Raw genomic sequence first — 21,273 nt, 5'->3', positions numbered from 1 at the left:
CATCAATAGTTTCCGCACAGCACGAAATGACAGATTTTTTATGACTAACTTTTTCACACCTTGGGTTATAGTATTGCATTTTTATATAGGATCCTACGTCACTCAGCGAAGCTTTCTCACGGTGAAAGAATATTTGAAATCGGTCCAGTAGTTTTTGTGTGAAAGCATTACAAACATACATACAAAAACACAAATGTTTCCTCTTATATAATATCAGTTTAGATATACGGCACGAGCGTCGCGGTGAGCGTTCTGAATAACTGCCTCGAAGTATCCGCACTTAAGACATGTTTTCATAAATTTCCCTCCATGTTAAAAGAGCTCTGGCGACGTACCTACTTGCGCTGCACTGGTATGCAGAACAAAATGGCGGCAAAATAAGCGATATCTCGCTATTGGTCGAGAAGTGGGCGAAATAAAAGTACAGTTACAAAAGTACGCATACAAATTATAACACAATTTTTTTCACAGTACCGGCCTTTTAGAAAGATGTACGCGCTTTTTCGAAAGTACCCATGTCGTATTGTCCTAGAAACACCGCACAAGGAAGCTCATTCCACAGATTGGTGGTACGTAGAAGAAAGTTCCTTGGAAACCGCACTATGGACGAACGAAAAACATCCAGATGGTGGGGATGATATTCTAATTATTGGCGAGTCGTGCGAAGGTGGAATTTGGCGGCAGATATTACGTAAAACAACCATTCTTTTTTTATAACAGTAAGGGTCGAGACCAGCCGTTCAGCTGATGGTAATTGATAAAGTGAGGAAGGAGGTCCAGGTCAGATACTCACCACACGAGGTCCACGAGGGAACACTCCCCGTGATAAAGCGATTGATATCAAGCGGCGTGAGGACGGAGGTCCAGGTCAGATACTCACCACACGAGGTCCACGAGGGAACACTCCCCGTGATAAAGCGATTGAATCAAGCGGTGTGAGGACGGAGGTCCAGGTCAGATACTCACCACACGAGGTCCACGAGGGAACACTCCCCGTGATAAAGCGATTGAATCAAGCGGCGTGAGGAAGGAGGTCCAGGTGAGATACTCACCACACGAGGTCCACGAGGGAACACTCCCCGTGATAAAGCGATTGATATAAAGCGGCGTGAGGAAGGAGGTCCAGGTCAGATACTCAACACACGAGGTCCACGAGGGAACACTCCCCGTGATAAAGCGATTGATATAAAGCGGCGTGAGGAAGGAGGTCCAGGTCAGATACTCAACACACGAGGTCCACGAGGGAACACTCCCCGTGATAAACCGATTAATATCAAGCGGCGTGAGGAAGGCGGTCCAGGTCAGATACTCACCACATGAGGTCTACCAGTCCGCCGCGGCGCGCGATGGCTGCCTTGACCCGGTTGGCGAAGTCCACGGCGGTCTCATGCGGTGCGCGGGTCATAGCAGGCAGGTACCACACGTCACACACGATGGCCCACGAGCTCATCATGTTCAGCAGGTAGTGGAGCATGCCGTGCCGAGAGCTGTTCCAGAACGCGTCGCCGAACCGCGGGTCGTATCTGAAACACGTTAACTAGTACAGCGACCCTTAGATAATTCACGGCCGTTCCCAATATACTATCTACAGATTGAGATAAATTACTACCTTCTACTGTCACTAATTGTCAATAATTTGAAGCTGTCACAATATACCCGATAAGTCATTCTTATCGCCTTATATTGAGACGCGTGAATTTAAATTTCCATACAAACTTCTATCGCTGGTAAGCTATACGTCGTCCAATTGACAGACAGCGTGTACGGATAAGGTGAGTTACATTCGATAGGTTTATTAAGACAGAAAAGTCAACGATAGTTACGATTTTTATCTCAAGCAAGAGATAGACTGAATATTAGGAAAGGCCGTTATACGTGTAGATACACTATGACAGCTGTGCTTTAAAGTTATTCTTTTCTTTTCATTTTTTTAAAGATGCAGTAGAACCAAGCACATCTAAATTTTGAGAAAATCAATGCCTTTACTCCTTTATGGGTCACTCAGGAAGAAATCTGATTCCCATAGTCTTCTGTATCTGTCTTTGGTAATTAGAAATCCACTACGAAAAAATTACGGTGAACCGAATATCGAAGAATCGAATATTAACATTTCAGAAATGAAATATATAATACTACATTTAATTATTTCAGATAAAAAAGATCCAAATTGTAATAGTAAGCAAGCTTATAAAACTAAATGTAAGTCTAATGCTAAGTCGTTTGTCCATCGTGGAAGTTCGGCCAGTGCCCCATTATGGGGCAATCTAGCCTACTTGCCATCACACCAAGGATGCTGTTGGTGCCATGCATGTCTCATGCATGGAAACAGGCATGGAAACCATCAATACGTTTGCTCTGCTGCATATGCTGTTAGGAAGATTAGATGTTGACCCGATTGGTGCTATATACTTGAGCTATTTTCATAGTATCATGTCTTATGGTATTCTGCTTTGGGGAAATTCGGCACATATAAACGGCATTTTTGTTCCACAAAAAAGGGCGGTACGATCAATCAACAAACTACATTTAAGATATTCCCTAAGGGGGTTTTTTAAGGACGTAGATATTTTAACACTTGCCTCTCAATATATTTATGCCAATGTAATGCATGTGCGTCAGAATTTAAATTTGTTTGAAAAGAGAAGCGACATTGACACATTCAACACAAGGCACAAACATAAATTATTGTGTTCTGGTTATTATCGTCTTCAAAGAGTACATTCTTCTTTTGTGGGAATGGGTGTTGCCTGCAAGAATTGCCCCTTAATAGATTTAAATCCGCTATCCTATTAATATTATAAATGTGAAAGTTTGTATGTCTGGATGTATGTTTGAACTTCTTTAACGCAAAAACTACTGAATGGATTTTGATGAAACTTTACAATAATATAGCTTACACACCAGAATAACATATAGGCTATTATTTATAAAACTATCGCGTGAATTATACTTTATATGGCAAAACAACGTTTGCCGGGTCAGCTAGTCAAGAATATTTTAATAAAAAGGCTTATTACACAGTTAATGACTGCCTAAATGACAAAAGCGCGTGATTACTTGGCAGAGCGCAGGGAGAGACACAATGACAATAATTTAATTTAGATTTAAATTTGTTCATAATTTTTGACAATGACAAGTGTATGTTAATACCCAAGTGCTGAATAAATGTCATTATTTCATTGTATTTTTTTTAATGGCACTCACTTGATAGCTACTGGATATATGGTTCCTCCAACTTCGAAGCTGCCCTTCTTGAACTGCATCACCGATGTGTTATTGATGCAGGTTCCTTCCGGGAATATCAATATCGGCGGGTTATCCGGGACACTTATATGTTCTTTTAAGCTGCAATACATAAATATATAAATCAAACTTAAAAATTATCAACATTTTTTTTATTTTTAAAGTGGTATCCCTCACTTCCGGGATTTATAATACAAATTAAATTTGTAACCAAAACGAGATGGGGATTTCTGGGCCAAAATGTAATAAGTTGAGATATGGTTTAAAAAAATTGTAATTTTTTTCTATTTCAAAATATATAACAAATAACCCTAATTCACAATCTAGAAAACGAGAAATCTTAAAATTAAGTTTTCATCATCTCAAAATTCATGATTAAAATGGGATATCGATTGCTATAATCGACTAATGTGAATGAGTTAATAAAATTCAACCATTTGCACCAGATGATTGATTCAATAAAAGTACAAAAAAAATACATCATAATTAACATGACATGCAAAATAATGTCTTTAGTTAAAAATATTAATATCAACATAACATTATAAAGAAATCGATCGAAGAAAAAGTCGATTCTGAATCTCGTTCTGTATTTTTAATCTGTGCTGACAGTGACAGCTACAGAATTGTCTAGAATGTCAATTGTCAATCACTCGTTTCGTAGTATCGTTTGGACGTACCTATGCGCTTTGTCATTTGAGTGTTTCCCGTTGTTTTATTGATATTTTCCTTCTTTCTATTTGACTTCTGATATTGCTAAACTTGTACGATCAATATCGTACAAAAAAAAAGCAATCGCATTTCAAAAATCAGCTGTTTAAATATAGATTGGTGCCCATATATTGCATAGCCTCAATTTTACAAAGCCTTCTATAACTCAGCTTTCAGATTGCCAAGAATTCTCAAATTATCAGTGATGCTTTTTTAATTTATAAGCTATTTATTGACACTAATTTCATCCTATTACATCTTGGCCCAATAATGTATGAAAGGGTATCTGTCTCCTTTATGAACGATGCGGGACCTCTCAGGTTCCGTCCGAGCGCACTTTCCAATCGAGTTAACCGTTCGAGTACGCATGAATCGTAAATCTTGGTATTTCTTATTCAATACTCAGGTTATGGCTCCATATATCCGATCTTTATATAGTCAATATCCTAATTTGCAAATATTCGGTTTGAGCAGGTTATCAACTGTAAAGTAGATCCTGTAGATGGAGCCACAACCTGAGAGTTGAACAAGATTTATCTATATGCGACATTCGAACAGTTGGCTCAATAGATCGCGGAGGGAACCTAAGAGGTCGCGGATTCGAGTCCTGCATCGTTCATAAATTTTGGTTACAAATTTAATTAGCTTAGCGAGATAAGTTTTTTTCATATCTAGAGATCTAAACTCTGTGACTCAGCGACCCTGGTAGAGGAGACAAGAGTGTTTGCGATAGAAACAATTTCTACTGATTGGATTAATTCAAAGCACATCTTGTTGCGGGATGTCCATGGGCTATTGCTGACCACTTCCCAACACATGAGTTTACCAGTGGGAGGCTCCTTTGCACAGGATGCCGGCTAGATTATGGATACAACAACGGCACCTTATTCCGCCGTGAAGCAGTAATGTGTAAGCATTATTGTTTTCGTCTGAAGGGTGCCGTAGCTAGCGAAATTACTGGGCAAATGAGAAAAAACATCGTATGTCTCAAGGTGACGAGCGCAGCTGTAGTGCCGCTTAGAATTTTGTAGAAGTTCTTCAAGAATCTTGAGAGGAACTGCATTGTAATGGGCAGGGTGCGTCAATTACCATCAGCTGAACGTCCTGCTCGTCTCGTCCTTTATTGTTTGACGACCTGTATATCCGAGTGGTTAGCGATCCTACCTACTAAGCTAGAGGTCCCGGGTTCGAATCCCGGTAGGTGCAAGCATTTATATGATGAATATGGATGTTTGTTTCCGAGTCATGGATGTTTAAATGTATTTATGTATGTTAAAGTAAGTATATTGTATTAAATATATCATTATCTTGTAACCCATAACACAGGCTATATATGCTTAACTCGGGGCAAGATAATTTGTGTGAAAAGTGTGTCTATATTATATTATATTGTCATAAAAAATGAGCACGTTCCCCGTCTGCCATCTCTATATAAAAATATTGATACGTACCGTCTGGCAACCGCATGTCTGTCTTTGACCTCGGACCTCTCGAACCAGATGTGGGGCGAAGCCCTGGCCAGAGCTCGCTGCAATAGCCCCAGAAACCCATTGTGTCTCTGACCGATCTGGAATTCATTTACTAGAAACTATTAAAACACTACAGAGTACTATTACCCCTGTGGATGATAATAAATATAACACTTATTTCCTCAAAATTTATTCCTTTGCTATTATTATTTGATTCCCATACTATTAGATGGGATTAGTATGGGGTCAACAGACATCGATAGTGTATGAGCAAGTTCTATTTTTTTTTATTCCCATACTATTAGATAGGTCAACGGAAATCGATGGTGTATGCGCGAGTGCTATTATCATTTAATTCCCATACTATTAGATGGGATTAATAATGGGGTCAACAGAAATCGATGGTGTCTGAGCGAGTGCAATTATAATTTGATTCCCATACTATTAGATGGGATTAATAATGGGGTCAACAGAAATCGATGGTGTCTGAGCGAGTGCAATTATTATTTGATTCCCATACTATTAGATGGGATTAATAATGGGGTCAACAGAAATCGATGGTGTCTGAGCGAGTGCAATTATTATTTGATTCCATACTATTAGATCGGATTAACAATGGGGTCAACAGAAATCGATGGTGTATGAGCGAGTGCAATTTTTATTTGATTCCCATACTATTAGATAGGATTAATAATGGGGTCAACAGAAATCGATGGTGTATGAGCGAGAGCAATTATTATTTGATTCCCATACTATTAGATGGGATTAATAATGGGGTCAACAAACATCGATGGTGTATGAGCGAGTGCAATTATCATTTGATTCCCATACTATTAGATGGGATTAATAATGGGGTCAACAGAAATCGATGGTGTCTGAGCGAGTGCAATTATTATTTGATTCCCATACTATTAGATGGGATTAATAATGGGGTCAACAGAAATCGATGGTGTCTGAGCGAGTGCAATTATTATTTGATTCCATACTATTAGATCGGATTAACAATGGGGTCAACAGAAATCGATGGTGTATGAGCGAGTGCAATTTTTATTTGATTCCCATACTATTAGATAGGATTAATAATGGGGTCAACAGAAATCGATGGTGTATGAGCGAGAGCAATTATTATTTGATTCCCATACTATTAGATGGGATTAATAATGGGGTCAACAAACATCGATGGTGTATGAGCGAGTGCAATTATCATTTGATTCCCATACTATTAGATGGGATTAATAATGGGGTCAACAGAAATCGATGGTGTATGAGCGAGTGCAATTTTTATTTGATTCCCATACTAAGATGGGATTAAAAATTATCAGTCAACAGACACCGATAGTTATTGAGCATTGTATATACATCCCAATAATGGCACCGCTGTGTTACCCACAAAGATTCAGATGTCCATCATAATAATGTTAAAAGGTTGGTATTTTTATTTACATGCTTAGTAATTAAAACGAAGTATTATTTTTGTCGCTCAGCCTGCAATGGCGAGTGCTATGCTCGGTGTTTCCCTGCGAGATCGAATCAGTAATGAGGAGATCCGTAGGAGAACCAAAGTCACTGACATAGCCCAGTTGGTTGCGAAACTGAAGTGGTAGTGGGCAGGGCACATAGCTCGATGGACAGATGACCTTTTGGGCAGTAAAGTCCACGAATTGCGACCACTTTCCGGAACACGTAGTGTTGGTAGGATCCCACAAGATGGACCAACGATTTGGTCAAGATCGCATGAATAGGTTGGGCGAGGGCAGCGCAGACGTCTTCCAGCTGACATGATGATGATTATTTTTAAGTGATTTCCCTTAACTTTGATTGTTTGAATGGATGAGATGATGGAGAAGTTGGCCGGCGGTGATCACTTAACATCAGGTGACCCGTACGCTTCAATTCAAGGTCTCCTGATAACCAATCATGTACCTATCTATTATAACGCGACTTTTCCCTTAATAATATTAGTATAACATTAATTTTATAACGGTGCCCATACAATCATACATGAAGTATCTTATCAAATGCTTACACTTAATTTGGGATAAGAACACACATCCCAGTAAAACAGACGACACATCACACAGACATATATAACAATTAAATGAAATCCAACCACATGCAATAAGCGGCCACCAAGACGATATTTACGAAATACATTTTTTTACGACTGGTAACACAATTATACAAATTACATTATTTACATTTCAATCACGCTTACACGCGCGGTTTTTTCCCGAGTTACAAATTATTATAACATTAGCAAATTATTTTAATTTTACTAATCGAATATTTTTGATTACTATTTGAAGTCTTTTTGAAAGACTTTTCTAACGACATACCACAGATTTTTAATAGGGTTTTTAAATCCGAACTATTTGCAGGGCAGTCTATGACGGAAATACGCTGTTCCGTGCGTTTCAGGGGCATTATCATATTGAAAGATCCAGGTTACAGGCTCTCCGTTGAACGGCTGGATCACTTGGCGTTGAGTAGAGAGTCGCGTCGGTTCATTGTGTGTATTCTATTGCATTTATCACGGAAAGTATTTCGATGAGGTTTTTCACGTGATTCCTGCCGTCGAATTCTACCTTCGCACGAAACACCACAAATTAGGATATCATCCCCACCATCTGGATATGTGTGGCGTTCCTCCGCAGTGCAGTTTTCAAGGAACTTTCTTCCACGTACTACACAGCTGTGGAAGAAGCTTCCTTGTACGGTGTTTCCGGACGATACCACATCGGTACCTTTAAAATAAGCGCACGTACTGCCTCAAAGGCTGGCAACGCTCCTATGATTCATCTGGTGTTGCAAGAGATTGTGGACGGCGGTGGTCACTTAACACCAGGTGACCCGTACGCTCGTTTTTCCTCCTTTTCCATATATTGTAGGGATAATTCTATTATACACTAGTGTGTTATATGTAGTTTGGTTTATGGCCCTAAGAAAGATGTAATAAGGCACATTTTACGAGCAAGTTTCTTATAGTTATTTATGGAACTGTTGTGTAATAAGGGGTATTAAAACACGAATGTGATTATAGTATGACATGATTGGTTTAATACCTTATTATCAACAGTTGCATAAAGGACTTTATCTACACCCAAAATATCCTCTATAAAAGATTCTGAAACAGTAAGCTTACTGCTAACATTAAAAAAGCCAGTCCTTGTAACCATTACAACATCCAAACGAGTGTTGTACTGAATTTCATTACAACACTCGTTTGGATGATGTAATGGTTATTAGGACATTGGGTGTTTTAATGTTGGTAATAAGCTAACTGTTTTAGAATAGTGTAGTGTAGATAAAGAATAATGTTCCATTTGTATTCACGTGTACTATACATTTTTTCTTTCTTCAAAACTGTTACCAGCCACAAAATCCCTCAACTTACCAGAGAGTAGCAGCTGTCACACATGAGCACCAGTACATCGATGGGGCTGGTGTGGTTGGCGACACAGATGCCACTCCTCGGCTTGTACTGCTCGTGATGATAGGTGATTACGGCGCTGATGCTCCGCGACAGGAAGTTGAAGCACATGAGCGACACCGCCGTGTTGATCTTCTGTTTCAACTGGCCGTCGGGTAGCGTGCCCACGACTGCCGTGAATATGATCAGCCACCACACCTAGCGGGTTGAGGGTATGGTAGGAATTGGCAGTGGTGGCCTTTGGGTGTACGCGGCTTTAAACGTTCTATGGCGAATGTATTGTGACGCGTAACAATTTATAACGCTCATAAATCAATCTTGAATTCGATTTTTTTAAATAACCTACGCGTAGTAGATTCTTTTTTTGAATTACTTCTTTTTGAAGTGAAACTTCTTTACGTATGAGAGAAATTTTATGGCAATATTGTCACGATTTTCGGTTACGCGCCATGTTGTTTTTTCTGACATTGACAGTGACATTCTTTAACCCACCTTCACTTATTAAGTTTTACTTTAATCGCGCGTAAAGATTACACGCACACACCTTTTTTTTATAAATTATAGCGCGCAATATGTGTGTGAAGATCTCGCTTCTTTCTAAACGTTCTATTGCTTAAAATTAAGCTTCATCTTTCGAATGTAATGTAACGCGTTGTAAAAGTTGTTTTTATATAAGTTTTTTTTTTATAAATTATAGCGCGCAATTCGTGTATGAAGATCTTGCTTGTTTTTCAATGTTTTATGGCCTAAAAGGAAGCTTCAAATTAGAGCGAATGTATTGTGACGCGTTGTAGAAGTATTTTTTGGCTTGTAAGACAAACATGATTTCGAAATTTTTTAAATAAATTATGGTGCGCAATACGTGTATGATATAAATCCTTTTTTATGGTTTCTTAATAACATTACAATAGTTATACTATTTTCGTACTAAAAAGACCTGAGGGAAAGTCACTTTATTTTTGAATTATATGCTTTTTAAATGTATATTTCAAACGTTTACATACCTATCTGAATAATTTACGATATAACAGTATATTAATAAAATATATTTTTATGCTTAGTTACTTATAAATATCAGCTGCATTAATGAAATTAAAATTAACACCATATTTTTCTTAAATAGTATTGACTTATATTAGTTAAATTATGCAAAATTTTTATTATTTTTCCATTTTAATGGCTTTCAAAATAGCTTACATTTGCGTGAGACATGATGATTTTGTGCAATAGTTTAACTTTTACGTGAAACCACATCAAAAAATTTCAACTACCCGCTAATAGGGCTTTACACTAAAGCCGCGAACACACCCTTAAAGACATCACAGACGTATACGAACATCGACCCAAAGCGATCGCAATAAAGATCAAAATCCTACCAAACAGAAACAAGACTTGTTACTCAGCACACACACGTCAATGATACTCGTGTGGTTGGCAACACAGAAGCTGCTCGTCTCCGGCATGTGCTGCGTGTCGTGGTACGAGGCCACGCAGGATACGCTCCGTATCAGCATTCGGTTCGCGACTTTATAGACGACACTGCCCAAGTATCGGCGGACTCTCCCATTTGGCAACATTCCGACGAGGAACATTATGGGCACCGTCGTTATGACCTGGGGTGGCCGCGATGTTTGGAGTCGAGGTTAGTTGGAGAAAAAACGTGTTAGTAAATAAAATATAATAAGGGTGACTATGAAAACATTTCAACTATAGATCTATTAAATAAAACACTTTTTAAAGGATTAAAACGCGTGTTTTTTATGACAGTACGGGACGAGACGAGCAGAAGGTGCAGCTGATGGTAATTGATACGCCCCACCCAATACAATGCAGTGCCACTGACCACTACATGATTCTTGAAATGCAAAAATTCTGAGCTGCACTACAATAATTGCGCTCGTCACCTTGAGATGTTAAGTCTGATTTGCCCATTAATTTCACTAGATACGGCTCCTTCCGACCTAAACACAATAATGCTTACACATTACTGCTTCACGGCCGTTATGGTACCCATAATCTATCCGGCATCCAGTGTAAAGGAGCCTCCCACTGGTAATTGTATCTGTGTTTCTACATCAGTCAAAATAAAATGATATAAATAGTTATAAAAACACCGTTACAATTAATTACACGCGTTGTAATCCTTTAAAAGTCTTTTATTTAAATGTGTAACACTCGCGTCAATCAAAGAATATACAACTATAGATCTTATTGTATTATCATAGAATTGTACATGCTTCTCCTTAACTAACGCAAACAAACTCATCGGACAGCTGATAGGTCAATGAACTAGACATATGTAAACATTATTTAAGGGAAAGGGTGCTTGATTTTACAGAGCGTTTTTTTTAAATAAAATATAACTTTTCTTGTGACAAGTAATGTTTAATATGTTTTAAATTTAAATATGCTTAAATAATATATACACTATCAAGTTCAAAAAAATTCATGAACAACCTTGATATATTAAATTTTAATTGAAATAAAAATCCTTCCAGTGCTAGAAATACAGACTTACTTAAAAATAATATACTCGTAGCATCACCTACTATAATATGACAGCTTTTGGGCGACTATTGTCATACTAAAACCAAAATTGATGTAACTTTTACCGAGTCATTTGTTCTACCACTATGTTATATAGGTAAGACAAGGAGAATGGATAGAATATATTTATAATAAGTCCTATGGAATAATTAAAAGAAATTTTAAAGTAATTATCATTTTGACTGTTTCATCTCAATATATTCTTGATAATGTCAGGGATATTCATAGGCACATTAACGAATTTGCTTAAAACTGTGATAATCAGGAACAAACATAAAATTTGTTATACCCACTACTAGGTTAAGTCATATTAGTCAGTCTTTTATTGGGCGATATATATATACGCTTTTACAACATGATCCCGGAAAAATTAAATTTAAAAGAATTGTTAAAAAACGTTTGTCTGGTAAAGGTTACTATAACATAAATGACTTTCTTAGCAATACCACAGATCGGGAATGGAGCAACCGCCCTTAGGCTATTAAATAATAAATAGATTAAAAAATAATTCCGCTGAGTTTCATGCGCCCGTTCTTCTCATGTCTGAGGCATACTTTTTCGAATGGGTGGTAGTTTTGGACTTTCAATAAGTGACATTAAATTTTATTATGATCAAAAATATTTGAATTTGAAGTGCTCATTCTTCAGTCCATTCTCCAAGTGTATGTGTCCGAGCATATTATGTTGTAAACTTAAAATAATTTATATATCTAGATAGCGCCTCTTGCTGCTAGACACCCGATGAAAACAGGCCAGATTTATAACATCAGTGTGCGTGACAAGCAACCTCTTACACTCGCGATTTGTTTATCACGTTGTGTTGGTGTGCGTAAATTGCTGCTCTAAATAGAGGTTGTCTGTGAAACTCAATTTTTATCGACTTTTTTACACTTTTCCAACAGTCTATCTGGATGTATAAATGATCTTAAGTTATAATATAAAACAAATTATATCATACTCTTAAATAACACTCACTCCAATGAAGAAGATCAGTATCCTCAGCGGCAACAAGAAGAAGTATCTCACTACGAAACCCATCATCCAGATAATTGTCAGCCTCCAAGTGAGAAATTCGTATTGTCTGAAATCAGATAGGTTTACATAAGGTTAGCGGTCTTTTATCGTGACCGTTTAGTGAGTGCTGGTTCTTTATTTAAACCCTTAGGGCTTTGAACAGGTTCCCAAGAAGCTACTGTAGTGGCTGCGAAATGAAACAATGCATACAAGACTAGAGATCAAATATACCAAATATTTGAACCATACAAAATTTAGGCAAATATTGTTTGTGCGATTTCAAATACAACTAGCGCCATCTCTTATCGACTAGCAAGCAAAATGATCTATACAAATGAAAACTTAACTTATTAAATCTGAACACGCTTTATTACACCGAGAAACCACGGTGACGCAACCAGTCGCGCCACCGTGGTATCCGTAAGCTACCAAATTAGACACCATACAGACAACAGAGTCACGTATGTTTAGTATGTATGTAAGTATGAAAATAAAGTTCAAGAGAACAAACACCGGTGGGTTTATCCTTATTTAGCCTTAAAATTTCAGTTTATTTTTGTATCTCAATTATCTGATGAAGATCCGCAATTGAAGGCCTAGTTTGAAATTCGATAATAAACCTTTCTGTATCGAAGTTATCCATCGTATGCAATTAGATGGGAGTGTCTGAGCTCTATAGTAAAAAGTGGTGTCGCGACCAGTAACGTTCTGTGCCCGCGCAGAGCTGGTTCCAAATTAGTTGCGCAACCAAACGGACAACAGGTGAGTAACTCTATATATTTTGTTGGTAGCGGCAACTGGTTGCGCCGCCATGGTGTCCGGTGAGTTAATAGCCATTAGTCTTTTTTTATGAAAATAAGGGACGAGACGAGCAGGACGCTCAGCTGATGGAAATTGATACGCCCTGCCCATTACAATGCAGTGCCGCTCAGGATTCTTGAAAAACCCCAAAAATTTTGAGCGGCACTACAACTGCGCCCATCACCTTGAGACATAAGATGTTAAGTCTCATTTTCCCAGTAATTTCACTAGCTACGGCGCCCTTCAGACCGAAACACAGTTATGCTAACACATTACTGCCTCACGGCAGAAATAGGCGCCGTTGTGGTACCCATAATCTAGCCGGAATCCTTCCTGTGCAAAGGAGCCTCCCACTGGTAAGTCTATGGCTATATTTCTATGATGCAATAAGGTTTACTTTGCGATTTAGTGTGATGAATATATTTAATAAGTAAATTAGTGTACCGATTAGTTCTGGTGAGCAGGTTCCAACTCCTCAACTCCTCCGCTTCGAAAACTGATGTGACTTGGTCTTCGATGATGGACTCCATGCCAGCTTTAACCAGGTCAAGGCAGTGATAGAGGTTAACTTCGAGACTATTCTGAAATTCAATAAAAAAAAGTTTTTTTCATCAGAATTTATCTACACCCATAACATGAATCCTCTATAAAAGATTCTGAAACAGTTAGCTTACTGCTAACATTAAAAAAATCCAGGCCTAGTAACCATTACATCATCCAAACGAGTGTTGTAATGTTGTACTGAATTTCATTACAACACTCATTTGGATGATGTAATGGTTATTATTACATTGGGTGTTTCCATGTTGGCAATAAGCTTCCTTTTTTAGAATCTTTAAACCCTGAAATACTATTCTGACACTTGTTAATTCTCTTTGTTGTAAGTTTTTGTTATGGCAAACTATAGTGCAGACAGTTCCCGTAGGAAATAGAGATACCTACAGACAACAGACGCATTGGTATCTGATTGGCTAATCGAATGCCAATGGACTTTCGCACCGGTTCACAACAAAATTGTCACCGAACACCTGCACAGTTCGCACGCACTTCGCATAAAATATTAAATAATTCATCAGTGGTCAACGACCTATCATCGCATCAAAGTTCTCGGTATAACGCAAATCATATTTCATTCACCAAAACGCCGAGAGGACAGTAACACTCACTTTAGCACCAGAATTCCTAGAGGATTCTCCAAAACTGGTCTCATTCTAACAAAATTTCTGAATCTATTCTTAAATTATTCAATAAAGAACGATAGGCCCCTTCTTGCTATCGTCTCCTCAAAAAGGATCGCTACCAGTACTTGCGAGATATTCCTCAATTTCCTTCATTCTGTATGATGATCAAGTATACTGCACTCATAAAGCAAAGTTGCGCAGTACCTTCATTTTCTATTGTCTGTGCCAGCAGTCAATTGTGTTGTCAAATTCATTAACTTCTGCACTGACATGTCTTAAAGAAGTTTAGCTACAAGTATAAAACATGAGATCATATACATGCAGACAACTAATAGGTGACAAACAATTTCATCAGACAAGTTTCATACAAATATTGTCTACGACAAGTTTTTTGTTATTGTATTTTGAAAACATGCATACAACTTGTATTTGTTACTTGCATGAAACTTGTCAAATACGTGTATAATTAATTTAACCTTGTAACCTTGGTGTAAACGAGGGGTAACGTTTCCCGCGTTTATTAGCAAGGCTTCTTGACAATCGGAAACTTTCCGTGGTTTATTCTCAGGTATAACTTTATGCCAAGTTTATTTGTAAGACCGATAACGTATATTAAATTATTTAGATTTTAATCTTCCTTTCGTAATTTTCCTTTCGTCGAGTAGAGGTCAGAACAGAACGGATTTTAAGAAATTTCACTCGTAAGCGGCTGCGGGGCGTTAATAGATAATAATATAAGGTTCATTCGGAAATACTTTTGAAGTTATATTTCTTTAGGCGCGTTATGAAAAAATCATGAGAGTAAATTTTAAGATGTGCGCGCATCACTGTAACACAAAAGTAACAGGGTGAAGTTGGTTCCTAAACTTCTCTGACGTTTGCGATATTTTCTTGTGTTGGTTTCTTCGTCCATTATGAGGATAGGCAAAGGGTTCAAGAGCCCTATTCGTTATTTAATAATTCATTGTCAAAGCCATCGTTTTAAGCTTTTTACAATACTGTTCTTTCTACAAACGTAGAATAGCACGAGGAATAAATAATTTTAAGGATTTTTGCTTTGTTAGGCCAAAGAAGTATAACTTCTTGGGTGCATACATAACTACACACACACTTGTTCTTGTTTCAATTCTTTCATTGGTTTTAAAAAAAAATCCTCACCTCAGGGTTGAGCTGCTCGTTCCTGTACCCATTCTGCAGCCGCTCCTGACTCTTGCTTCTCTTGTAGTTCAGCTCCGGCGAGGGTCCGAGGATCTCCTGGCGTTCTATCACGCTCATCTTCGTACCTGCAACCATTGTTGACGATCTACATGACTCATTAATTATTTTTGAAATGAAAACTTCACGGCACTTTTTGGTGGGGGAAAATCTTATGGGTTATTGCTCATGACTGGCGCACGCGATAAATAAATAATTTAAAAAAATATTTATTTATCGCGTATCGCTTACAGCAGTATATCTGTAGCTATACAGCTGACGTATTATGCAACATTACTGCTGGGTATATCTTATAAGTGAAATTGAATGGATTTAGTGAAAAGTTCAATCTGTATATACTGTGCATTGTAGAAATAGTATTTCTGTTTAATTAATATAATATTGAAAATAAGTTTTAAAATTTCAAATTGTAACACTAAAAGTTCTAAGTTTTGCTGTTCTGCCATTTTGTTTTTATAGAATACTAGTCGCTTGCTCTGACTTCGCGCTGAAGCAATTTGACAATACTAGTTGTAATATGCAGGTATAGTATACTGAAATAACAAAAAAGTACACATTCAGGTAAATGGGAGTAGGACATTGTTAACCGAGGGGAGAAAGTTGGCGTTTCCTAACGAGGATTGATTCTGAAGGCACTAGACGAAGTCGAGGGCTTCCGATCTCTCTACACCCAAATAGTGAAATCGCTCTTTTCTACTACGCCTTATGCTTATGCAATGTATGGGTTGGAATAGAAAGAATGAAATTAAAATTTTGATGGCAATAACCTTTATAAAGGCCGCCACACGTACTTAAGATTCGATTTATTTTTATGAAAATTAGGGACGAGACGAGCAGGACGTTCTGCTGATGGTAATTGATCCCCCCTGCCCGTTACAATGCAGTGCCGCTCAGGATTCTTGAAAAACCCAAAAATTCTAAGCGGCACTACAGATGCGCTCGTCACCTTGAAACATAAGATGTTGTCTCATTTGGCCGATTATTTCACTAGCTACGGCGCCCTTTAGACCGAAATACAATAATGCTTACACATTAGTGCTTCACGGGTGAAAAAGGCGCCGTTGTGGTATCCATAATCTAGCCGGCATCCTGTGCAAAGAAGCCTCCCACTGGTGGTGGTGAATACCCTTAGTCTCCTCTTAGGAAAACCTTGGGCTTGGGACTTCCCTATTATTTTCATGCCCCGAGAAAGCACAAGGCAAGTGTATCAAAATATTCAGTAGGCAAATATAAAACAAATAAAGAACGTGTTACAAATTGTTTTTGTTTCCCGCAAAACCACGAATTGTAGTAAATGCAGAAAATACGACTTGGCTACAAAAATCGTAAAGATTCTTAAAAGGCTGCAAAAAACATTTTTAGCCCAGTTGTCAAATCAATAATGCAAAGGTATTCTCCGAGAAAGTGTATTAAAAAAAATCGTCAATAGAACGAGTCATAACCCCCGCGCGTTGACACAGCGATGGAACCCTTTCATATTATAAGAGCCCCCGCACACTAGCGGCCAGATCGCGCGGTTTGGCCGCGCAGCCATGAGCGGGGCTATACGAGAGCTGCACTGAAAATTTCGGGAATCAAGGAAGTGACACAACATTACTATTTAAAAATGTATTTATTGCTTTTCGAAGTATTTTCCGCGAAATTTTACACATTATTCCATACGATGGAACCAATCATTGAAGCAACTATTCCATTCGGAAGTTGGGGTCTCCAAACTGGCCGTTTTGTAGGCGTCCACAGCTTCTTCAGGTGATGAAAATCTCTGACCACGCAATTTATTCTTTATTTTAGGGAAAGTATACAAATCATTAGGGCTTAGGTCGGGGCTGTACGGCGGATGGTCTAATAATTTTCTCGAGTCAATTCCATTTTCTCAACGACAAAACAAGTTTGACAAGTCCGAGAATCTTTTTTTAAATAAATAAATGGTATTCCATTTTTAAAACGAAATAGTTTTTAATTAAAAAGATTTTAACATGACAGGAACAGTGGAAATATTCCATTCCGGATACTTTTAGTGCAGCCTATGTATCGACTATTAAATAAACGATTTTTATTGGTTTTCACGGCTGTATCGGCGGTATCGCAGATACGCAGTTTTACTGATAAATAAAATATACTATATTTAGCATATTAGTTATGATCTTGACGAATTATCTAAATGATTATCAATAATTATTTTTGTTTATAATAATCGACCTCATAACAAAACAAACTATCTAATATATAAAATTCTCATGTCGCGGTTGTTTGTAGTTGAACTCAAACGGCTAGATCAATTCTCATGAAATTTTGAGTACATATTGGGTAGGTCTGAGAATTGGACAACATCTATTTCATATCCCTAAAGGTTAAGGGTGGGGGTTAATTTTTTATTTAAATTTTTTTGAATTTTTTTTTTAATTTGTTTGATTACGAGTCAGCATTAAAAAATACATACAACTTCAAATTTTCACCCATCAACGATCAACAGTTACTTTTGTATCGCGATTTTAATATCGGCAATACAACGTTTGCTGGGTCTGCTAGTAATATATATATGAACTTATAACAAACACGCAAGACTTGGCTACGGAAATAAAGCTTATTCTATATACATTGAGAACATTTAAATCGTTTCTCTTCTACCTTTCACCGAAATTTTACGGTTTTTGGTTTTTAAGACAGTTATGTAAAAAAGTTTTAGAGCGGTTTTTCAACCGCCGCGTCATATTTCAGAGCGCAGTTTTAATTTTAAGGCGAAAAGTAAGCAGAAAACACGCAAACATGATGTTTTTAGACAAGTTTTGTGGTGAAAGTATAGCATTTGGAGCTATGAACACTACTTAATCCTGTTACACATATCCTTAAGTCTTATTTGTAGGTTGCTACTGCTTGCTGTTGGTTATAGTTAACACTGCCGAGCCTTTTTGAACTACCACTTTTCTTTGAAGTTAAACAAGTTTTTTGGCATGGTGTGACGCATTTTTTTGGTACTTCTCTGAGAAAAGTTATTCTTATAGCTTCAACTTTTTTGTGTAGGTTCACTTATTCAGATTAGTAGTGAATAACGAGGCTTGTAAGCATTTAAACTGTTTTCCACGCAAGAATTATGAAAATATTGGCTTTGTTACATAGATGGCGGGCCGGCAGCCGTGAACTCATATCGCTCAAGGTCGCTGGCATTTAGTGTCGCCTTAAAGATATTTATCTCACATTTGTTTAACAACACTGCACTCAAATATTTTCTCCCAATTAACCGGTTCATTAGGGCTATAAAATGCTATAATATTCTTTAATTGTTAAATTTAAAACCGGTTCCAAACCTTGGAACAGAGCGATAACCGATAACCGTGTAAGTGAAATTCGCGTAAGTTCGGCTGTAATTTCATAACATAAAAAGAGGTAAAGTTTGTCAGCTTGTGAGGTTGTAGGGGGTATTCTCTGGATCTACTGCACCGATTTTGAAAATTCGAATACCAATAGAAATCCACGTTATTTGTGAGTGTCACCCTAAAAATTGAAATACTTTCGTCGTGGCCGGATTTACAAAGAAAGTCAGAGAAAAAAACAATGTTTAGCGCCACTCAGTATTATTGAAAAAAAAAAAAAAAAACAATAATCTGTACGGCATACTACTCAGTTGGGTCGAGTTAGTAAGTCTTTTGTTGGGCGATGTATATGCTTCTACAATATGATCCCAGAAAATGTACAAAACAAGTGTGTTACGAAATTTACAAGAATTGTTAAAAAACGTTTGTGTGGGAAAGGTTACCATAGCATAAACGATTTTCTCAATGACACCACGGACTGGGAATAAAGCGAACATCTTCAGGCTCTTTAATTATAAATGTTTATTGTACGATATCACATTGTAATCCATATGTTATATTTAAAAAAAAAGCCCGCTGAGTTTCTTGCGCCCATTCTTCTCAGGTCTGAGGCAGTCTCTTTTGAATGGGTGGTAGTTTTTGACGTTCAATAAATGATTTTAAATCCTATTTTGATTAAAAATATTTGAATTTGAATTGCAATTGCGGTAGTCACCTTCAATCAGTTTCTAAACATTTGCAGTATACAGCCTATAAAAAATTTAAAACTACTACTAATTAATTTACAATATTTTATATATAATCCCACTGCTAAGCAAAGGCCTCACCCTTCTACTTCCATTCGTCCTTATTGTTTTTTTTTACGAAAACAAGGGACGAGACGAGCAGGACGTTCAGCTGATGGTAATTGATACGCCCTGTCCATTACAATACAGTGCCACTCAGAATTCTTGAAAAACCCCAAAAATGCTGAGTAGAACTACAACTGCTCTCGTAATCTTGAGACATAAGATGTTAAGTCTCATTTGCCCAGTAATTTCACTAGCTACGGCGCCCATCAGATCGAAACACAGTAATGCTTACACATTACTGCTTTCATAATTTAAACCTTCACCTTTTCGTAATTTACTATAGGTATCTCCATTTAGTACCAGGTCTATCTCTTCTTCTTTTGTCATCTAAAAGGTACCACTCTGTTGATATACTGCTTCGTCTTTCGCTAGTGGCCCTTGATATGTATTATATTAATTAGTATTACAAATTAGTAATTTGCTAAGTCCTGATAAAACGCCTGCCATTTCAATAAAATCCGGACTTTTGGTTAAATTTCGTTTCTCGTCAAGATTAAAGACTCATTTGATATAAGTTAATATGTAGATTTATTACTATATTCCAATTTTCAATCTAATCACTACGTCATATTATCAAACAAAGTCTTCCACCTCGTCTGTCTATCTGTCTGTTCGCGATAAACTCAAAAACTACTGCGCCGATTTTCATGTTGATTTCACCAATGGATAGTGCGGTTCTCGACGAATTTTTTTATTTACTAGCATAACTAATTTACTAGCTGACCCAGCAAACGTTGTATTACCAATATTAAAATCGCGATACAAAAGTAAATGTTGATCGTAGATGGGTGAAAATTTGAAGTTGTTTGTATTTTTTAATGCTGACTCATAATCAAATAAAGTCAAAAGAAATTAAAAAATTAAATTTGGCGTGGGCCACCCTTAACATTTAGGGGGATGAAAAATAGATGATGTCCGATTCTCAGACCTACCCAATATGCACTTAAAATTTCATGAGAATCGGTCAAGCCGAAAACTATTATTTTATACTGGTCTACAGAAAAGTCCACGAGGGCATATATCTATCTCTTAGAAACAAAATACCACATCCATTTTAATGCTTTAAAAAATTGTCAATTATAAAGCGGTAACGTAAAGGATTGTGCAAAAGCTGTTAACACAAATACGATATTAATCTTTATCATTTTATTACAACAAAATAACTATATAATCATTCAAAAATATGTTTTTGTTTCATTTTAAACTCATTAACTTTCATTACACAATATTTCCAATGGCTTTAGACCACACTATTTCCGAATACTATTTTTTTTCTATTGACAGAACAGCGTCTGTGAGGTTAGGTAGTTTAAAATAAAATCCGGACATATTCGCATTAATCCGGACGAACGGTAACCCTTCCTACAAACAAAGGGCTCAGTTGTAAATTAAGGTGTGCCCCAAGGTTCGATCCTTGGTCCATTTTTTTTCTAGTCTATACTATCGATCTTCCATTTGTGGTAGAGAAACTCGCAGCAGATAACAACACATTCGATAACG

General features: G+C 37.3%; 1 protein-coding gene across 2 annotated transcripts in view; it reads right to left on the bottom strand.

The window, feature by feature from the left end:
* The window catches only part of LOC126973350 (glycerol-3-phosphate acyltransferase 3), a 60,888-nt gene that overhangs the window by 10,530 nt on the left and 29,085 nt on the right, over nt 1–21,273 (bottom strand). Inside the window, exons 3-9 of one of the 2 annotated variants that reach the window (XM_050820578.1) lie at nt 15,555–15,679; nt 13,660–13,796; nt 12,376–12,481; nt 10,230–10,466; nt 5,406–5,521; nt 3,205–3,345; nt 1,314–1,523 (exon numbers count right to left, since the gene is read on the bottom strand). In XM_050820578.1, the coding sequence (XP_050676535.1) occupies nt 1,314–1,523; nt 3,205–3,345; nt 5,406–5,521; nt 10,230–10,466; nt 12,376–12,481; nt 13,660–13,796; nt 15,555–15,679 (1,072 nt within the window). Of the gene's footprint in view, nt 1–1,313; nt 1,524–3,204; nt 3,346–5,405; nt 5,522–8,817; nt 9,052–10,229; nt 10,467–12,375; nt 12,482–13,659; nt 13,797–15,554; nt 15,680–21,273 lie in introns of both variants that reach the window. The other variant, XM_050820579.1, reaches the window with a different exon arrangement.

The sequence above is a fragment of the Leptidea sinapis genome, chromosome 29 (genome assembly GCF_905404315.1).
Source record: "Leptidea sinapis chromosome 29, ilLepSina1.1, whole genome shotgun sequence".
Taxonomy (NCBI): domain Eukaryota; kingdom Metazoa; phylum Arthropoda; class Insecta; order Lepidoptera; family Pieridae; genus Leptidea; species Leptidea sinapis.
This window is presented reverse-complemented; position numbering and strand designations above follow the sequence as displayed.